Here is a 16,617-nt window from a genome sequence, read left to right on the forward strand (position 1 = left end):
CAGTCTTTCAAAGTTAATTTTTTTTTAACTGTGTTTTTTTTTTTTGAACTTTTCTTTTTCCCTTTTTCAACCAACACCTTATCAATCCCTTTTTTAAAAAACATTTTTATTTTTCATTTTTAGAGTCATATCCTATCCCTTCATAATAGTTACCCTTATTTTTGGCATATATATATAAGTTGTTCTCTCTTTAAAATTTTGAGATAGTTTCTTCTAACAGATCAAAATATACCCTAAATCTCTAGTGTATGGTTTTGTTCTACTCTCCTGCCTGATCACATTCTCTCCCTTTTTTTTTTTCAATCCTCTTCTCTTTTTTCAAACAACTTCTTATCAATTCCTTTATAAAATTTTTTTATAATTTTCATCTTTACAGTTATATTCCATCCCTTCATCATATCAACCCTTATTTTTGTACATATATAAGTTCTTCTTTCTTTAAAATTTTGGGAGGCACTTTCTTCTAACAGACCAAAATACACCCCAAATCTAGTGTGTGGCACTGATCTATGCACCAGCCTGATCATATTTGATCATATTCTGTTTTTTTTTGTTTTGTTTTGTTCTGTTTTTTTTTCCTGTTTTTATCTTTTTCTTTTTTTTTTTCTTTTCTTTTTCTTTTTTGTTTCTTTCCCTTTCTTTTCGCCCCAGCTTCAGGTCTTTTCTGATTTGTTTAGAGTATATTTTCTGGGGACATTGTTACCCTGTTAGCATTTTGTTCTCTCATTAATCTATTCTCCTCTGGACAAAATGACAAGATGGAAAAAATCACCTCAACAAAAAGAACAAGAGGTAGTACCGACTGCCAGGGACCTACTCAATACAGACATTAGTACGATGTTGGATCTAGAGTTCAGAATCATCACTTTAAAGATACTAGCTGGGCTTGAAAAAAGCATGGAAGTTATTAGAGAAACGCTTTCTGGAGAAGTAAAAGAACTAAAATCTAACCAAGTCAAAATCAAAAAGGCTATTAATGAGGTGCAATAAAAAATGGGGGTGCCAACTGCTAGGATAAATGAGGCAGAAGAGAGAATCAGTGATATAGAAGACCAAATGACGGAAAATAAAGAAGCTGAGAAAAAGAGAGATAAAAAACTACTGGATCACGAGGGCAGAATTCGAGAGATAAGCAATACCATAAGATGAAACAACATTAGAATAATTGGGATCCCAGAAGAAGAAGAAAGAGAGAGAGGGGCAGGAGGTATATTGGAGCAAATTATAGCAGAGAACTTCCCTAATTTGGGGAAGGAAACAGGCATCAAAATCCAGGAAGCACAGAGAACCCCTCTCAAAATCAATAAAAATAGGTCAACACCCTGACATCTAATAGTAAAACTTACGAGTCTCAGAGACAAAGAGAAAATCCTGAAAGCAGCTCGGGAGAAGAGATATGTAACCTACAATGCTAGAAACATTAGATTGGCAACAGACTTATCCACAGAGACCTGGCAGGCCAGAAAGGACTGGCAGGATATATTCAGAGCACTAAATGACAAAAACATGCAGCCAAGAATACTATATCCAGCTAGGCTGTCATTGAAAATAGAAGGAGAGATAACAAGCTTCCAGGACAAACAAAAACTAAAGGAATTTGCAAACACGAAACCAGCCCTACAAGAAATCTTGAAAGGGGTCCTCTAAGCAAAGAGAGACCCTAAAAGCAACATAGACCAGAAAGGAACACAGACAATATACAGTAATAGTCACCTTACAGGCAATACAATGGCACTAAATTCATATCTTTCAATAGTTACCCTGAATGTAAATGGGCTAAATGCCCCAATCAAAAGACACAGGCTATCAGATTGGATTAAAAAACAAGACCCATCGATATGCTGTCTGCAAGAGACTCATTTTAGACCCAAAGACACCCCCAGATTGAAAGTAAGGGGGTGGAAAACCATTTACCATGCTAATGGACACCAAAAGAAAGCTGGTGTGGCAATCCTTATATCAGACAAATTAGATTTTAAACCAAAGACTATAATAAGAGATGAGGAAGGACACTATGTCCTACTTAAAGGGTCTATCCAACAAGAAGATCTAACAATTGTAAATATCTATGCCCCTAACATGGGAGCAGCCAATTATATAAGGCAATTAATAACAAAAGCAAAGAAACACATCGACAACAATACAATAATAGTGGGGGATTTTAACACCCCCCTCACTGAAATGGACAGATCATCTAAGCAAAAGATCAACAAGGAAATAAAGACTTTAAATGACACACTGGACCAAATGGACTTCACAGACATATTCAGAACATTCCATCCCAAAGCAACAGAATACACATTCTTCTCTAGTGCCCATGGAACATTCTCCAGAATAGATCACATCCTAGGTCATAAATCAGGTCTCAACTGGTACCAAAAGATTGGGATCATTCCCTGCCTATTTTCAGACCACAATGCTTTGAAACTAGAACTCAATCACAAGAGGAAAGTTGGAAAGAACTCAAATACATGGAGGCTAAAGAGCATCCTACTAAAGAATGAATGGGTCAATTAGGAAATCAAAGAAGAATTAAAAAAATTCATGGAAACCAATGAAAATGAAAACACAACTGTTCAAAATCTTTGGGATGCAGCAAAAGCAGTCCTAAGAGGCAAGTATATAGCAATACAAGCCTTTCTCAAGAAACAAGAAAAGTCTCAAGTACACAACCTAACCCTACACCTAAAGGAGCTGGAGAAAGAACAGCAAATAAAGCCTAAACCCAGCAGGAGAAGAGAAATAATAAAGATCAGAGCAGAAATCAATGAAATAGAAACCAAAAGAACAGTAGAACAGATCAACGAAACTAGGAGCTGGTTCTTTGAAAGAATTAACAAGATTGATAAACCCCTGGCCAGACTTATCAAAAAGAAAAGCGAAATGACCCAAATCAACAAAATCATGAATGAAAGAGGAGAGATCACAACCAACACCAAAGAAATACAAACAATCATAAGAACATATTATGAGCAACTCTATGCCAGCAAATTAGATAACCTGGAAGAAATGCATGCATTCCTAGAGATGTATCAACTACCAAAACTGAACCAGGAAGAAATAGAAAACCTGAACAGACCTATAACCACTAAGGAAATTGAAGCAGTCATCAAAAATCTCCCAACAAACAAAAGCCCAGGGCCAGATGGCTTCCCAGGGGAATTCTACCAAACATTTAAAGAAGAATTAATACCTATTCTTCTGAAACTGTTCCAAAAAATAGAAATGGAAGGAAAACTTCCAAACTCATTTTATGAGGCCACCATTACCTTGATCCCCAAACCAGACAAAGACCCCATCAAAAAGGAGAATTACAGACCAATATCCTTGATGAACATGGATGCAACAATTCTCACCAAAATACTAGCCAATAGGATCCAACAGTACATTAAAAGGATTATTCACCACGACCAAGTGGGATTTATCCCTGGGCTGCAAGGTTGGTTCAACATCCGCAAATCAGTCAACGTGATACAATACATTAACAAAAGAAAGAACAAGAATCATATGATCCTCTCAATAGATGCAGAAAAAGCATTTGACAAAGTACAGCATCCTTTCTTGATCAAAACTCTTCAGAGTATAGGGATCGAGGGTACATACCTCAATATCATAAAAGCCATCTATGAAAAACCTACAGCGAATATCATTCTCAATGGAGAAAAACTGAGAGCTTTCCCCCTAAGGTCAGGAACGCGGCAGGGATGTCCACTATCACCATGGCTATTCAACATAGTATTAGAAGTCCTAGCCACAGCAATCAGACAACAAAAAGAAATCAAAGGCATCCAAATTGGCAAAGAAGAAGTCAAACTCTCACTCTTTGCAGAGGATATGATACTTTATGTGGAAAACCCAAAAGACTCCACCCCAAAACTGCTAGAACTCATACAGGAATTCAGTAAAGTGGCAGGATATAAAATCAATGCACAGAAATCAGTGGCATTCCTATACACCAACAACAAGACAGAAGAAAGAGAAATTAAGGAGTCGATCCCATTTACAATTGCACCTAAAACCATAAGATACCTGGGAATAAATCTAACCAAAGAGGCAAAGGATCTGTACTCAGAAAATGATAAAATACTCATGAAAGAAATTGAGGAAGACACAAAGAAATGGAAAAACTTTCCATGCTCATGGACTGGAAGAATAAATATTGTGAAGATGTCAATGCTCCCTAGAGCAATCTACACATTCAATGCAATCCCCATCAAAATACCATCCACTTTTTTCTTTTTTTTTTTTAAAGATTTTATTTATTTATTTATTTGAGAGAGAGAGAATGAGAGAGCACATGAGAGGGGTTAGGGTCAGAGGGAGAAGCAGACTCTCTGCTGAGCAGGGAGCCGGATGTGGGACTTGATCCAGGGACTCCAGGATCATGACCTGAGCCGAAGGCAGTCGCTTAACCAACTGAGCCACCCAGGTGCCCTCATCCACTTTTTTCAAAGAAATGGAACAAATAATCCTAAAATTTGTGTGGAACCAGAAAAGCCCCCGAATAGCCAGAGGAATGTTGAAAAAGAAAAGCAAAGCTGGCGGCATCACAATTCCAGACTTCCAGCTCTACTACAAAGCTGTCATCATCAAGACAGTATGGTACTGGCATAAAAACAGACACATAGATCAATGGAACAGAATAGAGAGCCCAGAAATGGACCCTCAACTCTACGGTCAACTAATCTTTGACAAAGCAGGAAAGAATGTCCAATGGGAAAAAGACAGTCTCTTCAACAAATGGTGTTGGGAAAATTGGACAGCCACATGCAGAAGAATGAAACTGGACCATTTCCTTACACCACACACAAAAATAGACTCCAAATGGTTGAAAGACCTCAATGTGAGACAGGAGTCCATCCAAATCCTAAAGGAGAACACAGGCAGCAACCTCTTCGACCTCAGCCGCAGCAACTTCTTCCTAGAAACATCGCCAAAGGCAAGGGAAGCAAGGGCAAAAATGAACTATTGGGACTTCATCAAGATAAAAAACTTTTGCACAGCAAAAGAAACAGTCAACAAAACCAAAAGACTACCGACAGAATGGGAGAAGATATTTGCAAATGACATATCAGATAAACGGCTAGTATCCAAAATCTATAAAGAACTTATCAAACTCAACACCCAAAGAACAAAGAATCCAATCAAGAAATGGGCAGAAGACATGAACAGACATTTTTCCAAAGAAGACATCCAAATGGCCAACAGACACATGAAAAAGTGCTCAACATCACTCGGCATCAGGGAAATCCAAATCAAAACCTCAATGAGATACCACCTCACACCAGTCAGAATGGCTAAAATTAACAAGTCAGGAAAGGACAGATGTTGGCGGGGATGCGGAGAAAGGGGAACCCTCCTACACTGTTGGTAGGAATGCAAGCTGGTGCAATCACTCTGGAAAACAGTATGGAGGTTCCTCAAAAAGTTGAAAATAGAGCTACCATACAATCCAGCAATTACAGTACTGGGTATTTACTCTAAAGATACAAATGTAGGGATCCGAAGGGGTACGTGCACCCCGATGTTTATAGCAGCAATGTCCACAATAGCCAAACTATGGAAAGAGCCAAGATGTCCATCGACAGATGAATGGATAAAGAAGAAGTGGTATATATATACAATGGAATATTATGCAGCCATCAAAAGGAATGAGATCCTGCCATTTGCAATGACGTGGATGGAACTGGACGGTATTATGCTGAGCGAAATAAGTCAATCAGAGAAAGACATGTATCATATGACCTCACTGATATGAGAAATTCTTAATCTCAGGAAACAAACTGAGGGTTGCTGGAGTGGAGGTTGGGGTGGGAGGGATGGGATGGCTGGGTGATTGACACTGGGGAGGGTATGTGCTATGGTGAGCGCTGTGAATTGTGCAAGACTGTTGAATCACGGATGTGTACCTCTGAAACAAATAATACATTATATGTTAAGAAAAAAAAAAAAGAAGAAGAAGATAGCAGGAGGAAGATTGAAGGGGGCAAATCGGAGGGGGAGACGAACCATGAGAGACGATGGACTCTGAAAAACAAACTGAGGGTTCTAGAGGGGAGGGGGGTGGGAGAATGGGTTAGCCTGGTGATGGGTATTAAAGAGGGCACGTTCTGCATGGAGCACTGGGTGTTATGCACAAACAATGGATCATGGAACACTACATCAAAAACTAATGATGTGATGTATGGTGATTAACATAACAATAAAAAAATTTAAAAAAAAATTCAAGCCTACAAACGTCAAGTGGGCCATTTATGGCAATCATCCCACATTTCCCTAAGTGCACTGTCTCCCCCTTCCTTGGATGGTGTTTCCAGCCTCTCCCCTCTTCTCAGACCCCCCACACCCCCTTCTCTACCTTCACACTCAGCAGGTGACCATGTTCCATCCACAGAGCTCCCAACACCAGACCCACTTGCTTGCCTTCTCTCCTGCTAGTGAGGCCCCTCTGCCCATGGCCCTGTCCATGGTCCACTCCTTCACATACAATCCCACCCCCCCACCATTCAAGAACATGGCCCCAGCAACTGCCCCCCTTTCGTCTCCATCTCCCCGCCCCACTCCTGGATTACTCCAGCCGGGATACCAGAATGCTGCTACTTCTCTCTTAAAAAACAACTACATTTTTTCTCTCCTTTCTTTACAGCAAGATGACTTGAAGAGTTGTAAATACCACTGTGTCCAATTTCTCTCTTTCCATTCTCTGTGAACTTGTCCTACTCAACCTTCTGCCTCATTGCCCCACACAACCACATTCTCATCAAGAACATTGATAACGTTGTATTGCTAACTTGAATGGCCAATGCTCAGGACTCATCTCCCGTGACAGAGCCTATCACTCCCTCCACCCTGAAATACCTTCTCCACTTGGCTTCTAGATGCCATACTTTCCTGGTTTTCCTCCTACCTCTCTAACGGCTCATTCTGTTTCTTTTGGTGTTTTATTATCATCATCCTGACTCTAACTACCAGAGGGCACCAAGACTCAGACGTTGGGCCTCCGCTCTTTTCTGTTCTTGCTCACCCACTGCATCTAATTGCTTGGCTTTAAATACCATCCACATTCTGGGGCCTCCAGCTTGGACGTTTCTTCTGAACTCAGAGTCATCTTTCCAGTGGCTTTTTTGACCTCTCCCTTGGGTGTTGAACAGGCACTGCAAGCTCAAGATGTTTGAAATTGCTCTTCCCCTACCCCCGACAAACCTACTTCTCTTCCATCTTCCAGCAACCCCATTTCAACATCCCAGGTGGTGGCTAGCCCCATCTCCTACAGGTTGTACAAATGTAGCTGTAAGCATGCACTCTGATGTCGGATGGCCTGCCCGTTCATTCATTTGGTGTCAATTTCTCTAGAGGCCTCAGATGTTCATCTGTGTAATGGGGTTGATGTAGTGTTTATCTGGTGGGCATGTGGTGAGCTCCAAATGGGAAAATGTATGCAAAGCATTGAGCACAATGTGTGACTATGACAGGTGCCATAAGCCTAAGTCACATGAGACCCAAAGAACCTCCTAAGCTATAGAACAAAGGATTGCATAGATTCTCACTTTTGTGTAAGGCAGCGTTTGCTTTAGTAAATCCTTGACATCTGACTCACAGCCTGATCCTGTCGATGACCTCCAGCTTCCTGTCTGCTCTTCTGAATTCCTATTCTCTAGCATATGGATGTTCACATGCCAGTGTAATTCAATGACTGTTTCCTTGAAAATTTTAAGAAGAAACACATTGCGTCTCAATGTTTTCTAATGTGAAAATTCAACTGCATACTTGTATGTTAACAGATACTTCATGTGGACCAGTCCATGTGTTGGTGTGAATCGATTTCCACCAAAACATGTCAGCTGAGTTGGAATATCAAATTATACAAGTAGATATAATGGCCAAGATAGCGGAATGGCATAAAAGTACATTGTCAGTAAAACAATGTGTTCTTAGTCTCTGAGTATTGGTCAAATCCATGGATTTATGGAGATGCTTATTAACCTGGAACAGATAATTGGAATCTACCCTTCTCTTGACTAATCTTGCAGAAAAAGTGGTATCTCCCCTTTGCTTTTGATAAAATGGCTTGGGCTTGGCATGAGGCAGGGCCACGCTTCTCAGAGGAGGGCTGGCTCCTTTCATAAAGAGGGAAGGCTTTCTAGTGAGTTGCTAGGATCCACTTCTAAAGGAAACAGCCATGAAGGAGATGGGACATCTGGAGGCCGATTGTCCCCATCCACCCGGAGGCCAAGCCCATCTGTTGTCCAAACAAACTCTGTAGCCAAAGAACTCAAGGGCGGGAGTGGAGGTAAGGGGAGAGGAGTCACAGGAACTGGAGAGGGGAAGGAGCTATAGCCCTACCGTGACAAAGACGGAGGCCAGGAGTAAGCCCACGGAGTAGATGAGTCCTCTGCTGTTTAGCCGAATCTGTAAGAAAGGATGCACTGTTAGGCTTCTAAAAAGGCATCTGTTCAGTGCAGGGGCTGAAGCAACTCTGAATAGTGGTCAGTGCAAATCTCTGTTTTAGGATGGCAAACAAAAGGGATCTTCGACAGCCATGCTCTGCCTCTGGGAGCAGGGACGTGCACTTTCCTAGGACAGCCAGGGGCTCCCTTGTCTAATCCCCTCTCAGTCCAACCCCATTCATCCCTCCAGAGGCAGTGCCCACTGGGCTGCCCCATGGCCACTTGAATTCCCTGTCGTGTGTGGCCTGATTCTTGGTGCCCACAACACTTCCCTCTGGACCTGGCCTCCAGGGAGCATGCGCTTTCTTGACATAAAACTTTTAGGATAAATCTCGTGACATGAGGGATGTGAGCAATATTTTGAAAAAATATTACTAAACTTTTTATCTCTTTTGCATTAAATTGTCTATGAACTGCCCCCAGACTTGATGGGAAGAGATGGACGAGTCTTGCTCTTGTAAGCAAGCAAAGAAGAGGAAAGAGTTAACATTCCATTCCTGATATTCGTAAAAGGATTTTGTTTTGTCTTTCAGACTAAGACAGTGGGGTTAGCTGCCAAACACTGAAGAGAAAGAGAGAAACAATTTTTGGAATTCTTATAAAATAGCGCTGTCCAGTAGAACTTTCTGCCATGATGAAAATGTCCTATATCTGTGTTGTCCCATATGGCAGCCATTAAGCACATGTGGCTCGTACAACTGAACAAAAATTTTAATCTTATCTTCAATTAATTCAGATTTACATTTAAAGAGACACATGTGATTAGTGGCTGCGGTATTGGGCAGGGCCCAATATTTAGAGGCCAACCGGGCCAAAAAATATTACAGAGTTTCTTTCATAGTGTAGAGAAGATGTCCCTTCTGCCTTGTCCTAGGTCAAGGTCATGAGGTAGGCTACCCTGAAATAGGAAGTATGCCTTAGAGCAGCCATGCTCAAAGCGTCCTCCCTGGACCAGCGTCACCTGGGGTCTTGTTAGAAATGCAGGAACTCAGGCTGCACCCAGACCTCCTGAATCAGAAACTATGGGGATGGGCCCATCCAAGTGTTTTAATAAACCCTCCAGGTGGTTCTGATGTGTGAGAAAGTTTAAGAAACACTGACTTTAAGCCACTACTGAGGCTAAATCCACTTCTGATCTCCCAGGGGTTTTGGGGCTGGGACTCTGACATTCATTTTCACCAGTTCTCTTGGAAAGTCTTATCTGCATGGAGGTTTGGGGACCATAGAGCCCCCCACCAACATACACTGTCCTGCTGGGAGTCAAAGGCTCATCTGTATCCACAGGAAGGAAAAGCAAGGCAGGTTGATCATTTCATTAGAGAACTGAGTGGTGATTATTAGTAGAAGTGGTTTGGGGCCCTTCTGACAAGGCTCAAGGCACCTCTTGCCACCCTTTTACCAGTTCAACCCTGGGGTGTAGGTATGGGAACATGTGGGTGTCTCTGTAGGTGGGTGTGTTCGGTTTACCTTTTGGTGACAGGAAACTCCATGCCCTTAACAGTCAAAACCTTTGTGTGGGGACCCAGGAGTATAACATATCTCTTTATGTAATGTTCTGACCCTCTCCCCTGCTGGCACAATCCATGTGAGCCAACCATCTGCTGAACCGCAGCTGGAAATTATTCCCAGCCACCAAATGCCTTTTTAAGAGTAAAGGACTCAAATCATCTCTCTCAGAAACCCTTTTGAACTCTTAACTGTCAACATTGCATGGATTCTGCTAAGCACGTGGCCAGTGCATTCCCAGCCCAGCTCACCCTTTGAGCTCTAGGGTTGAATCCTTGTCAGCAACAAGAATTGAGTAAAGTGATTTCCTGCCCCTAGGAAACCAAGAGCCAGTGAGAGCCAAGCTCTAAGCAGGAAAATTCTCTTTGGCCAAGCCTTCTGTCTTCAAAATCAATCATATTCAACTAGAGCTTTGGAACTTTACTCTTCCTCCACTGACATAAAATCTTAAAGAGTGGTGCTTCTAAAATTGTAAATCTGGCTCCAAAGACTAAAGACAACTGACTTGGTGGGGTTTCTGAGTATTTTTCACGTTTTCACCTTTTCCTCTGCAGTATTCCTTTGGTAACAGATTGCCACATGCACCCAGAGGTAACTTTTGTTTTTTTCATTCATTACAGACGGGGGCTCCCAAAGCCTGTATTGATTCCTTGCTATCTGAATCCCCACCTCCACATGTACATGACCGTCAGGAATTAGGTTTCCTTCAGTTGCCTGTGGGTCCAACTTGAACATCTCCCAATCACTGGAGACTATGGATGGTTTGGGGCAAGAGTTGGCCAACAAAATCTGGCCCATCGCCTGGTTTTGTAGATGAAATTTATTGGAGCTCAGCTCGTTCATTTGTATATTGTCTACTCCTGCAGTGGCAGAGTCGAGAAGTTTCATAGAGACCATATGACCCACGAGGCCTAAAACATTTCCCCTCTGGCCCTTTCCAGAAAGTCTGCTGAGCCCCGATTTAGGGCACGGACTCCAGATCCAGTTCACCGAACCCCTTCTGAATCCCTGCTCGGTCACCGAGTTGCTGTATCATCATGGAAAATGACTTAACTTCCCCATGCCCCAGTTTTCTGAGAAGTAAAATGGAGATAATACAATTCTCACCTCATGAGGTGGTTGTGAGGATTAACTGAATTAATCCATGTTAAAAAGCTTGAACAGGACCCAGTGTATAGTGAGTTCTCAATGTGTCTGGGCCATTATTCTCCATTCAACTCATGAGCTGCCTAATCCCTTCCCTGGTACCCCTGGCTGCTTCTTTTATAAACTCACCACCCAGCAGCCCCCTGATCAAAGCCTCAGTAGATGACAAACACCATAAGGACGGGGGACCACGTCTGACTTTATCCTCTGCCGGGCACAGGGCTGAGCAAAGACCACATGCTTCAATATGTAACCAATGAACAGACAATGAATCCATTTCCTTGCAGAAGTGAAATGGAGCAGGGTGGACTGCTCAGAGAGAGGCTGGGAGCAGGGAGACCCTGGCTGCCATTTCTGGATGGTGTTCCAGGAGCAATGCAATCCTGTCCAACATTCCCTGTCCCCTTTCCCCACTTTATTTTTTTTTTTAAGAATGCGTATAGCCTTTTTTTCACCTAACATTTTATTATGAAAGTTTTCAAGCATTCAGAAAAATTGAAAGAATGACACCATTTTATTATATCATTTTACCAAAGGGCTTGATTATAGTTCAAAGGTCTTTTGTTTCTAGATGCAATTTCCATATGGTGAAATTCACAAATCGTGATTGCACTGTTCAGTGGGTTCTGAGAAATGCATATACCTGTGTTACCTCAACTGTGGCCATGATAGAGACCACTTCCATCCTCCCCAGAAAGTTCTCTTGTTCCGTTATCAGTCTCACCCAGGATCAATCACTGCTTCTAAGCTTAGCCCGTCCAAGAAACTTCATATAAATGGAGCCCTATAATGTGCGTTCTTTTATACCAGGATTCTTTTACTCAGCATAATTTTTAAAGATTTCTTCATTTCCTTCGTATTTTTCATTGCATCAATGGCTCATTTCTTTTTATAACAGCATAAATATATCACGGCTTATTAATTATTCTCTTGTTTATGGACATCTGGCTTCCTTCTAGTTTGGGCTATTAACATGCATTAATTTTATAATTCACAAACACAATGAAAAGGGACCTAAAGTGGCCCCTCTCACCCACAGGAGAAGCAGGAATGGAGATAATGAAGACAGCCAGGGGGTCTGCTGGGACCTCAAACACACTCACGCACCGGGATCCTCTTTCTCTAGCTGCACTAGGAGCCTCTCCAAACAGGGGAGATCCACTTTCCTCACCTTAGTACACTTCTGTCTCCCTTTTGGAACCTCGGTCTTGTCAGATGGGGTGCATACCTCCTTTTTACTTCCATCTATTCTGCCCATCCCTCCCTCAGTCCTTTTGTCTCTTCTAAGTTCACTGAGCCCTCGCTGGCCCTATCCTCACTTCTGATGCAGATCATGTCCTGACCTTGCCTGGGTAACCTTCTTACCTCCCCAGCTCGTCCCACTGCTCTGATGGCAGATGCCTGGGTCTTCAGTTTTTCCTCCTTCCACCTAGCACCTAGCTCCCCACTTGTCTACATATATTGTACGTTTAAATAAACATCTGCGGGTGATGCTGAGCATATGTGTATGCTTGTGCACGTGTGTGCACACACATGGGGTGTGTGTGCACATTGGAGGTAGTAAGGCTGGGTGGCAAGGGGCAAGATTTCAGAGCTGGATGAGAAGACTGATGTGGGGGTGGTTTTAAGCTGATCTTTTTAAGCAACACAGTGAGAGGGCACCAAAATAGGTTTTTTTGTAAAAAAAAAAAAATGAGGCATAATTTGCATACAGTAAAGGCTCAAATCTCTCCTATTGGCTAAGTTTTGACAAATGCACGTACCCATGTAACCCACATCTCAACAAGATATAAAACATTTCCATCACCCCAATAAGTTTCCCCAAGGGCAGCAAATTTAACTCAACCCCCTTAAAATCTAGTTTCTTGGATCGTGCAAGCCAGCAATAGCACGGACCCGTCTCATCTCTGAACTACCTTTGCAAAAGACCTGGAGCTCTAGCCGTGCATAGTGTTGATCTAAACAATGGTTTCCCTGCTTCCTGAGTCACAGATACAGGGTCCATTAAGTGCAAATGCAGCAAATCTCCATGGAAATGCCCACCGAAGAGCATGCAAGGTACAATTGCCCTGACATTGAACACTGTTTTTATTTCTTTCCTTCAAAATACGGAATTCATTCTCTAATTCCCTCATGGCAATTGTTGCAGAGAAAACAGAAGGCTGGCTGGTTGCCAAGTCAACAGAAATTTAGCCCATGATGCATGTATATTTTTTCATCTGCATGCACACACAGACACCCATTCAGACCTAGCTTTATTTCTGCACATGGTTCATAAGTAGTTCCCTAAATCCTACACAGTTTGGGGACCCAAAATCCCTAGCCTCAAAGATTTTGACTTCCCCATATTATAGTTTAAAATATCTCTATGGTTTGAAGTCAACTGTACACATCCAGAGGAATTCTTTTAGGAAAAATAAGGAGCCCCTATATTTTTGCTAATTTATTTATGACCTGGAATGCATGCGCATGTCACTTTGCATTTTCAGATTTGGGTAGTTTGAACATTCGTGTGGGTGTAGGCTCCAAATGGATGTGTCTAGCCTTGGTTTGATGTTGTAAAATATCGCTGGGTGGGAATCTCTTTCCCAGAACAATTAAATGAGGTGAGAAAGTGAATAAGCCTACAGAGAAGAGGCGCTTCAATGGCAGCTGGTGCCTGAGTCCTGTCCCATCCAGAGGACTCTCACAAACACAGGGCTGTGTGGAATTCTAGTGATGACTCTGGAGGTAGGTAGGGTGGGTTTGTTCTCCCCATGTAAAGATGAGACAACTAATGCTCTGGGAAGTTCAGCACTTGGCCAAGGTAAGATTCTGCTCACCAATTCCCATTCGTGTGTGGGTGTGGGTTTTCCCCACACATCAAGCATTTCGGTGACCCCAGATGGGTGTCCTACAATTTAACTCAATTCTTTTTTTCTTTTTTTTAAAGAATTTATTTATTTATTTGAGAGAGAGAGAGAGAGAGAGCATGAGCAGGGGGGAGGGGCGGAGGGAGAAGCAGACTTCCTGTTGAGCAGGGAACCTGATGCGGGGCTTGATGTGGAACTCGATCCCAGGACTCCGGGATCATGACCTGAGCGGAAGGTAGACGCTTAACTGACTGAGCCACTCAGACGCCCTAACAATTTAATGCACTTCTGACACTATTTACCCAGTGACAACATCAGATCGCACAGGGAAAGGGCTCAGTCCTACAAGACTGCCCTGCCTGCCCCCAGATACCAATCACAAGTCCAGGTCTCACCTGTGCTTCTGATGGACTAGCTATAGATTGGAGATTCCAAGGACCCCCTCCTTGGTCTTGGTTAGTTTGTTAGAGTGGCTCACAGAACTGAGGAACACATTTTACTGACTAGATGACGGGTGTGTTATAAAAGGATATAACTTGTAGGGGCAGCCAGATGGAGGAGATGCACAGGGCGAGGTATGGGGAAAGGGAGCAGAGCCTCCATGCTGTCTTGGAGCAAACCACTCTCCCCAAATCTCCACGTGTTCACTAACCCGGAAGCTCTCGGAACCCCATCCTTCTGCGTTTGTATAGAGGCTTCACTGCATAGGGAATTGATTAAATCATTGGCTATTTGCAATGATTCAACTTCCAGCCTCTCTCCTCTCCCTGTCAGGGGTAGGACTGAAAGTTTCAACCTTTTAATCACGTGGTTGGTTCTCCTGGCAACCAGCTCCCACCCTTAGATGGGATAGGAAAGTCACCTCATTAACATAACAGAAGACACCTTATAGCTCTCATCATTGGGAAAATTCCAGAAGTTTTAGGAGCTCTGTGCTAGAAACAGGGATGAAGATCAAACATGTATTTACTATAAATCATAATATCACACAAGGCCAGGAAGCTGGTAAGGGATCAGTGTAGACTGAAAATTGGAATTCTGACAGTAAATTCTAGACTTTTCCTTGCACCCTGCAGGGCACAGGGAAAATGCTAGAGTTCTCTTCACCCACTAAGAACCCTCAAAAGTGGCATCTTGACCTTTCCTGCTTATCATTTCTAAAACCATCCTGAATAAACTTTAAGAACCACAGATGCCAGTGTGGCAGATACCTCTGGGACCCCATCCATGTCCCAGTGCCCCCTTCTTACCATTTTTGTGGGACCAGCTGCCTCTCCACAACAATACCAGTGTCTGTGCCTCAAGGGCTTTTTCCTGAACTCTGGAAGTGCCAAGCTACCCTGTACCAATGACTCTTGGGGTGGGTGCATAAACACGTAGCTCCCCTGCCCCTCAGATGTGGTCATTCTGAGATGGGAGTGTACACCATTTGCTAGAGCCCCCCACCCCCCAGGGACTCAGCTCCAGTCACCATGACTTCGGTTGGCTGCCTTCCCTGCCCATCTCCCTGCCCATCCCCACTCCTCTGTTGGGAGTTTCTTGCCCCTTCCCAATACCCACCTCACCTCAAATCTTTGTCTCAGGATTGAATGGTTTCTGGGAGGATCTAAACTGGGGTAGTGAAATGAATAGGCTTCAGGCCTTAGGCAACCCAGGGAAGCCCATCCATGGGGGACTGTAAGTACAGGAGCTCTGCTAGGACAACCTCAAGAAGAACCATTCAGTAAGATGCCAGCAAACTGTCCCCAAATTCCCTAACCAGATGCTGTGGGAACAGTTTGTAGACTGGCCTTATTAGTGGCATTTTGGCATTCTGCTTCTTTCCATGGCTGAAACACTCCACTCTGGCTGGGTGTAAGTTACCAATATGGCCTCACTGAAGGCAAGGTTACAAAGAGCCGTTCAGTTCTCCAGAGCCTGTAAGAGGCAGCTCCAGTGCCCCACTGTCAGAGTTCTGTGTCCACCCCCTTTCCACAGCCTCATGGTGGGCAGAGGCATTTCTCTGCCTCTTGGAGTTGGGCTTGGCCATGTGATTTGCTTGGCCAATGGGATATTAGTGGATTTAACAAAAACATAGGTTTGAAATATACTTCCATCATTGACATGACCTCTTGTGTGTTCATCCTGCAAGGAATGTGTCTCAGGAAGTCACTGGTCCAAAGAGGATGAGAGACACAAGGAATAGCCCCGTCTGAAGCTTGGAGCCAAACCTAGATTGGCCAAACACTCGTCACCTTGCAGATGCATGAATGAGAAATACATGATAATGTATGCAGGCTGCTGAGTTTGGGGATGGTTTGTTACACAGCATTATGGTAGCAATAGCTAACTTATACAACTATCCTAGTCTAGGTCACTATATTTTCTCTCTCTTTCAAATGCCTCGTAACAGGTCTTGCTGTCATCAGTCTGATCTGGCTCCAAACTCTTCTCTGTGTAGTAGCCAGAATCTTCTTCCTAAAAGGCACATGGAATCACACCACTCCCTCCTTCATTTTCCCACTGCCTTGGCTTTAGCTCACCATGTCCTTTAGCACATGGTCCCTCTCTATCTCTAAATTCACCCCAGCCACTCATCCCTCCACTTTGCCACTTCCTGCCCCCCAAACCTCTCCCCCCATCCTAGGTGCCACCCTCAGATCCTTCAGTGTGTGAAGCTTTCTTGG

At 43.2% G+C, this 16,617-nt stretch overlaps 1 protein-coding gene across 2 annotated transcripts in view; it reads right to left on the minus strand.

Moving 5' to 3' along the window:
- Positions 1 to 16,617, minus strand: part of SLC24A3 (solute carrier family 24 member 3) — a 487,300-nt gene that overhangs the window by 4,290 nt on the left and 466,393 nt on the right. Inside the window, exon 16 of one of the 2 annotated variants that reach the window (XM_078056869.1) lies at positions 8,344 to 8,409. The exons of the other annotated variant lie outside the window; for it this stretch is intronic. Within the exon in view, the coding sequence (XP_077912995.1) occupies positions 8,344 to 8,409 (66 nt within the window). The remainder of the gene's footprint in view (positions 1 to 8,343; positions 8,410 to 16,617) is intronic. 2 annotated transcript variants of the gene reach the window in all.

This window comes from Halichoerus grypus, chromosome 10 (assembly GCF_964656455.1).
Source record: "Halichoerus grypus chromosome 10, mHalGry1.hap1.1, whole genome shotgun sequence".
Classification (NCBI taxonomy): domain Eukaryota; kingdom Metazoa; phylum Chordata; class Mammalia; order Carnivora; family Phocidae; genus Halichoerus; species Halichoerus grypus.